A 7,986-nucleotide genomic window follows, 5' to 3' on the forward strand; every position below is an offset into this window, starting at 1 on the left:
ACAACGTATCAATGAAGATTCTCCATTGAGAATGTTTTTTAATTGGCCCTCAGTAGCCCTTTAACAGTCCCTTAAAGTGGCCCTGAAAGTGACCCTTAAAGTTTGGATTCTATTGCATGTGTATTTGGACATATTCCTTCTCTTACACGCAATGTGTTAGGCTGATAACTGCAGACAAACACTGATATCCTCGGCACACTCCAGAGGTCAGGGGCCTTGAAGGGCATCTGTGTTTTCCAGAGTGCAGAAACGAGATAGGAGACCAGATATCAGTAAAAGCAGCAGTTTCACAGAAATGTACAGGACCTGCTGTATTGGTTGATAGACACTACTGTTCAAAAGTTTGGGGTTAATTAGAAATGTCCTTGTTTTTGAAAGAAAAGCAAATTTTTTGTCCATTAAAATAACATAAAATTGATCAGAAATACAGTGTAGACATTGTTAATGTTGTAAATGACTATTGTAGCTGGAAGTGGCTGATTTTTAATGGAATATCTACATAGGTGTACAGAGGCCCATTAGCAGCAACCATCACTCCTGTGTTCCAATGGCACGTTGTGTTAGCTAATCCAAGTTTATCATTTTAAAAGGTTTTCTAATTAGTCATTAGAAAACCCTTTTGCAATTATGTTAGCACAACTGAAAACTGTTGTTCTGATTAAAGAAGCAATACAACTGGCCTTTTTTTTAGAGTGGTTGAGTATCTGGAGTATCATATTTGTGGGTTTGATTACAGGCTCAAAATGGTCATAAACAAATAATTTTCTTCTGAAACTCGTCAGTCTATTCTTGTTCTGAGAAATGAAGGCTACTCCATGCGAGAAATTGCCAAGAAACTGAAGATCTCGTACAACGCTGTGTACTACTCCCTTCACAGAACAGCGCAAATTGGCTCTAACCAGAATAGAAAGAGGAATGGGAGGCCTCGGTGCACAACTGAGTAAGAGGACAAGTACATTATAGTGTCTATTTTGAGAAACAGACGTCTCACAAGTCCTCAACTGGCAGCTTCATTAAATAGTACCCGAAAACACCAGTCTCAACGTCAACAGTGAAGAGGCGAGATGCGGGATGCTGGCCTTTCTAGGCAGAGTTCCTCTGTCCAGTGTCTGTGTTATTTTGCCCATCTTAACCTTTTCTTTTTATTGGCCAGTCTGAGATATGGCTTTTTCTTTGCAACTCTGCCTAGAATTATATGCCCATTATTTGGTATCCTTTGGACCAGGGCTCTTAAACCCTGTTCTGAGAGAGCTACCCTCCAGTAGGTTTTTGCTCCAAACACAGTTGTAACTATCCAGTTTATTATTAGATTCAAGTGTGCTAGATTAGGGTTGGAGTGAAAACCTACAGGACGGTAGCTCTCTAGGAACAGGGTTGGAGAGGCCTGCTTTGGACAGTATGCAGAGTCTGTAACTGTCATGCCTGGGTACTTATACCTGTGTTCTCTGTTTGTCTGTTGCCAGTTTGTCTAATTTGTCAAGTCAACCAGCATTTTGTCTCAGCTCCTGTTTTTCCCCAGTCTCTTTTTCTCGCTCTCCTGGTTTTGACCTTTGCCTGTCCTGACTCTGAGCCTGCCTGCCGTCCTGTGCCTTTGCCACTACTCTGGATTATCAACCCCTGCCTGCCGTTTGCCTGCCCCTGTTTCTGTAATAAACATTGTTACTTCAACACGGTCTGCATTTGGGTCTTACCTGAAACGTGATAGTAACCTTTAACCCCATAACCTTTGAGGGGCTTTGAGTAATGCTACTGTGGTAATTAAGTTGATGAAATAGTGTGTTTTAACCCCTTAGAGTTGATTGACGCACCGGTGCATAACAAAAAAATCCCAATCAAAATCCATCAGTTTAAAAAAAAATGCCAATCAAAATCCGTCAGTTTAAGATAGAGATGTTTTTTTTGCATTGGATGCGTCTCAATCCACCACATCTGCCTGTCGCACTTCCACAACTGTGGTGAAAGGTGGCAAAGCTAGAACAGTGTTTGTCAGACCATGAGACATCCCGAAAATCAGTCTTCTCACAAAAACGTTCGTTGTGTCCGAAGGGCTTGAGCTATTATGACCAGTCTTTTGAAAGGGGGAGACTCTCACGAATGATGTTCTCCATTTTGCTCTATGACCCCCACAAGTGTCAAGAGACTCGTATGAAGTCGGTACCGTCGATGTGCAAACTTCTGTTTGGTAGCATCCAAACACTTTGGGCTTCAAACTAATGAGATTCTCCTGAACATGATGGTGTTCTCCATTTTGCTCTACGTCTCCCACAAGTGTCACGGAACTCGTCTGAAGGTAACCGGTACAGGTAAAAAAACAAAAAAATGGTTTTGTGCCTACCCAAAAAAGGGGTTAAATATGTGTAAAAAATATACATATATTTCCTGTTTTTTTTGTATGTCTCCTAGAATTAAGACAAACACTTCAAAACCTTGCTTCTTATGATTTCTTTTTGGACTGTCCTTTTTTCCATTTATGAATGTGTTATTCAATGTGATTCTATAGGCTTTAGTGAAGGCCAAAATCAATATTTTCTTACATTTTTTATATATATGAATATATATAGATTTTTTAGACCTAAAAGACATAAAAGGTCCTAAAATTCCAAATCAAATAGCTAAATGATCCATAGTATGACCATCTAAAAACAAATCCAGATTTCAGCTTAGCACCCCCCCCCCTCCCCCAATGTCTTAGACTCCAAAGAATTAACAGATTCGGTCATAGATATGATGAAATTACTGGCTACGTATGTACAATTACTCAGCAGTACATTTCCAACTTAAACTGACCAAGCAAATTGAGGGAAAGATACTAGGGACAAATCAAATCATGACACATAGCAAGGATATTTGGAGGTGTCCACACATTGTTGTGATAAACATTCCTCAAACCCCCCTCCAGGCACAGAAAAGTTCATTTTAAACCTGTTCATATCAACGAATCCCAATAAATAGAACCCCCTGAGGGAGTCACAAGACCTAGCATATAAATCAAAGTCTGTCTTCTCCGTGCTGACAAGGTTACGTAAGTGTTTGCTTTGTAACACCAAGCTACGCTCAAAGCTATTGCAGAACGTATTTAGACACACTATTTAAATTTCCCAGGTGAGACCTGGGGTGAGGTTTGTAGTAAGGGATCAAACATTTTGAGCAGGAGAAGGGGAAATACAGAGTGTGCTGGATTGCAAGGCGTTTGTGTGAGAATCCCTGGAACAGGTGTGTGCACATTCATGTTGTAACCTTTAATCCTTTGTTCTACCAGCTTGACAACTTTGTTTCGTCTCATTTTCTCTTATGTTATTGTTTGAAGTATGTTTGAAGTGGTATAGATGTAGGATCTTAATTTTAGCCAGTTCGCAACATCCGGAAATGTGAATTATTATGTGGATTATAATTAATGGACATTTTAGTAGGGGTTGATTCATTTTTCAAAGTGGAAATGACAAACTTTAGAAGCATTTTTAAACCTTGAATACGTTACAAGTTTGCATTTCCTGATGTGCAGGAAAATTCTCAGAAACAAAAGAGCGATCAAATTAAGATCCTACATCTATAGTGTTTTGTCTTGGCCAGTGATCGCCTGCCTGTCTCTTGTCCTTTCTCTAGCCTTGTTGAGATGTGTGCTGATAAAACATTGAAGTCAAGCCACCTGTGGCTGTTGTGACATAAGTTCCAATTTTATGACCCATAATAAAATATAAAGTATAGTGATTTAATGTGAGGAATGTGCCTCTGGTGGTTAATTCCATTGGTGTGTAAGAGTGGGAATTGGAGTTGATGATCATTGATTAGTAATGCCTGACGTGTGTCTAAATTCCTGTCTGCCATGTAAACTAATTGAGATGGTGGTAATGCAACGCGCCGTTTGTAGGTTTCAGAGAGTGGAACATCAGCTATATTAAAGAAAAGACTTGGACACGAGACAGCTTAACTGGAAGTGACTTTATTCCAGGACAACCACCATCCAAATTAGTTCAGGTGAGAGATACATGTACACTCTTAGAAAAAGAGGCTATCGTCATAGGAGAACCCTTTGAAGAACCCCTTTTGATTCCAGGTAGAACTATTTTGGGTTCCATGTAGAACCCTCTGCGGAAAGGGTTCTACATGGAACCCAAAATAGTTCTACCTTGAACCAATAAGGGTTCTTCCTGGAACCAAAAAGTGTTATCTTATGTGGACAGGCGCAGAGCCCTTTTGGAACCCTTTTTTCTAAGAGTGTAGAACTGGGACAATAAACTCTTACCATACCAATCACTTATCGCAGACATTTTGCAGATATCCTTCATTAAAATAAGTAGCATTTACTACAGGAATGTGAAATACGTTTGTTAATATGGGTGACTGTTCATTTTACAATTGATGACTTCAACCATCAAACTATTTGTAGTTTAAAGTATATAAAATATATATATATATATATATATATATATATATATATATATGTGATGCACATTAATGTTATAAATGTATTGTTCTATTTATCATAATCACATAAATTCAGGCAATTTATTTTATTACGTATTTTTGTCCATATCACCGAGCTCTAATTCACACGTCAGGCATTGCTAATCAATGATCATCAACTCCAATGCCCACTCTTCCAGTTGCAATACATTGTGAAATAGTACAAGTGCCAACGGGTGTTCTTGAGGAAAGAGGAAAACAGAACATAGATCAGATCTTTACCCTTTACATAATAATGGAATGTCCTGTTTTTCTACTGCACAGGAAATGGCGTGGTCATGTTCAGCAGTTGAGAAATCACAGATATGATTGAATACAATGTGCTTAGTTTTGTGCTGATGTCATTCTCTATTGCCTCCATTTTGACTATTACTTCTATTTTTACAATTTGTGCAGTGTTTGGTTGTATTTTCCTCTCCACACAAGATGTTCCCTCACAGAAAAATGTAATTCTTTTTTATTGAATTGAACACTTCAAAATGTAAAGCTTTTTTGAGTAGATGGTGCAGGATAGAATGCTGATCAATGATGTCACAGTTATGTTTGTATTTGCCAAAATTACATCAAACAAAAACAAATACTTGTTCTTTGAAAGGAAATCTGCTTTGAAAAGAAAGGTAGTGCAGAACACATTTACCCACTTTAATCTGGGTCTGATGTGCTTTTTTTTGATACTGCTCCAAAACATTACTCACAATAACTTTGACTGATTATGCTCTGTTTTCCCATCTTAAGGAATAAGACACAGAGTTAAAAATGAATCTGGACAGGGTCTCCTTTCGTGGACTGCACTTCGTGGAATGTTTTTTTCTCATGACTCTGCTGGGCACCAACTGGGCACTACCTAAAACAGACCCACCTGTAGATCCTGACTACCCCTTCCTATTCATGTGGAACGCTCCCACAGAACTCTGCGAGACCAGATTTGGCGTGGGTCTCAACCTCTCCCACTTCCAGTTAGTGAGCAGCACTTTGAAGTCTGCCACCAACCAAAGCATCTCCATTTTCTACACTGACCGTTTCGGCCTCTTCCCCTATGTGGATGAGGACACAGGGGAAATGTATGACGAAGGCCTTCCTCAGCTGATTGATTTCCAGGAACACCGTGAGCAGGCCGAAGATGACATTGAATACTACATCCCCGAAGACCAACCGGGCCTAGCCATCCTTGACTTTGAGGAGTGGCGACCACAGTGGGTCCGGAACTGGGGCAGCAAGGACATCTATCGAGATCTCTCAATTGAGACTGTGAAAACCAAGACCCCAACCTTATCCGACGACGAGGCCGAAGACAGAGCCAAGATAGTGTTTGAGCGAGCAGCAAAGCGATACTTTCTCCGATCTCTCTTGGTTGGGAAGAGGCTAAGACCCAACAGGCTTTGGGGATACTATCTGTACCCGGACTGTTACAACTACGACTACAACCAGGATATGAGTGATTATTCTGGGAGTTGTCCTGAGCTTGAGCAAGAGAGGAACGATGAGTTGATGTGGCTATGGAAGGAGTCCACTGCTCTTTATCCATCCATCTATCTGGAGCTGATCCTGAGAGATTCCTACCAAGCCCGCCTATTTGTCCGCCACCGCATTCAGGAAGCTATGAGAGTATCCATGCTCCCCAACCAAAGTTACGCCATTCCTGTCTACGCCTACATCCGCCCAGTTTTCAAAGACAGTGGTGATGACTACATGTCAGAGGTCAGTAAACACTGTCAAGAGATCTGAAAACGATTTCTGTACCTGACAGCACACTAACTGGCCTAAAACCAGACATAGCCTAAACCAGGGGTCTGCAACTAGATTCAGCCGTGGGAGAGGATGGAACTTAATTATAATAATTTGTACACTGCATAATTGACCACAACTAAGCCCAAAAAGAGATTGTATTTCAAAAGAACAATACTTTCATACCTTGATTACATTGAGACACGATCACATATGTCTCTTATTATATTTGTGGGAATAATTTAATAGATTTCCTAAATTAAACAAATGTTTTACTGGAATCCTGGTGATTTTAGTCTTTTTTGACGTAAAACTAAAATCCTACAAAAAATACGTATATTTTTTATGTTGCTAAATACCTTTGTTGTTGTTGCTAAAAACCTTTTGCCGACCCCTGGCCTAAATGTCTCAAGGGTAGAGCTAAAAAAATCAGTGATCTCTCTATCTTTTTCTTTAATCCTCTGTTCTACCAACATGGCAACTTTGTTTAGTCTCATTTTCTCTCATGTTATTTGTTGAAGTGTGTTTGAAGTGCTAGTGTTTTGTCTTGGCAAAATGTGTATCCTTTGAATGACTTGGTGTGATTTGTATCTTTTAAATGACTTGGTGGGTATTGGTATTGTGTCATAGTGATTTTCCCTTATGGCTTTGTAACTCTGTGGTTGCCAGTATGACCTGGTGAACACCATTGGGGAGGCAGCTGCCCTGGGAGCGGCTGGGGTGATCTCCTGGGGGGACATGAACGTCACTGACTCAGAGGTATGCTCCCAATTTCTATACAGATCTATTTCATATGGTTCTAAGAACAATCCATACATCTTTAACACCTAAATGCATTTAATCAAGTATTTAATGTAAACACAACAAAAGCACTTTATCATTCTGCCCTTAACTTTTCACAGGACTCCTGTTTCACTGCCAGACTCCACCTGGAGAAGATCATGAATCCATACATCTTGAATGTTTCCACAGCATCGCGGCTGTGCAGTGAGGCTTTGTGTCGGGCGAATGGTCGATGCATAAGAAAGCACTGGGACAGAGACGACTACCTACACCTCAACCCATATACCTTCCAGATCAAGAGATATAAAACAGGCAATTTGGCTGTGAAGGGTGAAATGTCCCAATATGAGATTGACTGGTTTGCTGACAGATTTGACTGTTTGTGCTACTCTGACAAACCATGTCAGTCCTCCATTACTCTAAACTCCTTCCCCAACTTTGTCCAAAGCAATGGAACTCCCCAATACTTCCAACCGTTTGTCATTCTGACTTCTGTCTACAGTATGTATGTTTTTTTGTAATGATGTGCAACATCACAGGAAGCTGGTGAAGGGAAGACTGCTAATTATGTCTGGAATGGAGTGAATGGATTGGTATCAAGCATATGGAAACCATGTGTTTGATACCATTTGATTTATTCCGTTCCAGCCATTACTATGAGCCCAATTAAGGTGCCACAAGCCACCTGTGATGTATGTGTATTGTGGACAAAAGGAGGTGTTGTACTGTCACTTGGAGTTTCCAGGGATTCTTGAGTTTATGTTTGGGAGACTAGTTTGGGTTGCTACCATATGTAAAAAATTCTAATAAAAACGTTCAGGTAAAAGGTATGAACAGACTGCACTTTTGGTGAAAATATGAAAACATAATTGAAACTGCTGTGAAAAGTGTAAACACATTTGATGGTGATGTAAAAGTACACATTATGGTGAAATACCATCATTTCCAAGACAAGATCACAAGTGTAAGTGGATATACTGTCTATCCACAACCTTTAACTAGGTTTCTAATGTG

The 7,986-nt window shown here is 40.0% G+C and overlaps 2 protein-coding genes across 2 annotated transcripts in view; both read left to right on the forward strand.

Annotated features, from left to right (window-relative positions):
• LOC129855086 (hyaluronidase-4-like) overlaps positions 1 to 1,668 on the forward strand; it is a 19,517-nt gene extending 17,849 nt beyond the window's left edge. The window contains exon 4 of the mRNA XM_055922404.1: positions 1 to 1,668. This exon is cut by the window's left edge and continues 2,442 nt beyond it. The gene's annotated coding sequence lies outside the window, so the exon portion shown is untranslated.
• Positions 1,669 to 5,166: 3,498 nt separating this feature from the next.
• Positions 5,167 to 7,522, forward strand: LOC129854840 (hyaluronidase-5-like). Its single transcript, XM_055921975.1, is given in 4 exon segments — positions 5,167 to 6,162; positions 6,859 to 6,948; positions 7,092 to 7,485; positions 7,488 to 7,522. Coding segments are annotated over 4 exon segments (1,461 nt in total). The 5' UTR covers positions 5,167 to 5,220.
• Positions 7,523 to 7,986: the final 464 nt, after the last annotated feature.

The sequence above is a fragment of the Salvelinus fontinalis genome, chromosome 5, assembly GCF_029448725.1.
Source record: "Salvelinus fontinalis isolate EN_2023a chromosome 5, ASM2944872v1, whole genome shotgun sequence".
Lineage (NCBI taxonomy): Eukaryota > Metazoa > Chordata > Actinopteri > Salmoniformes > Salmonidae > Salvelinus > Salvelinus fontinalis.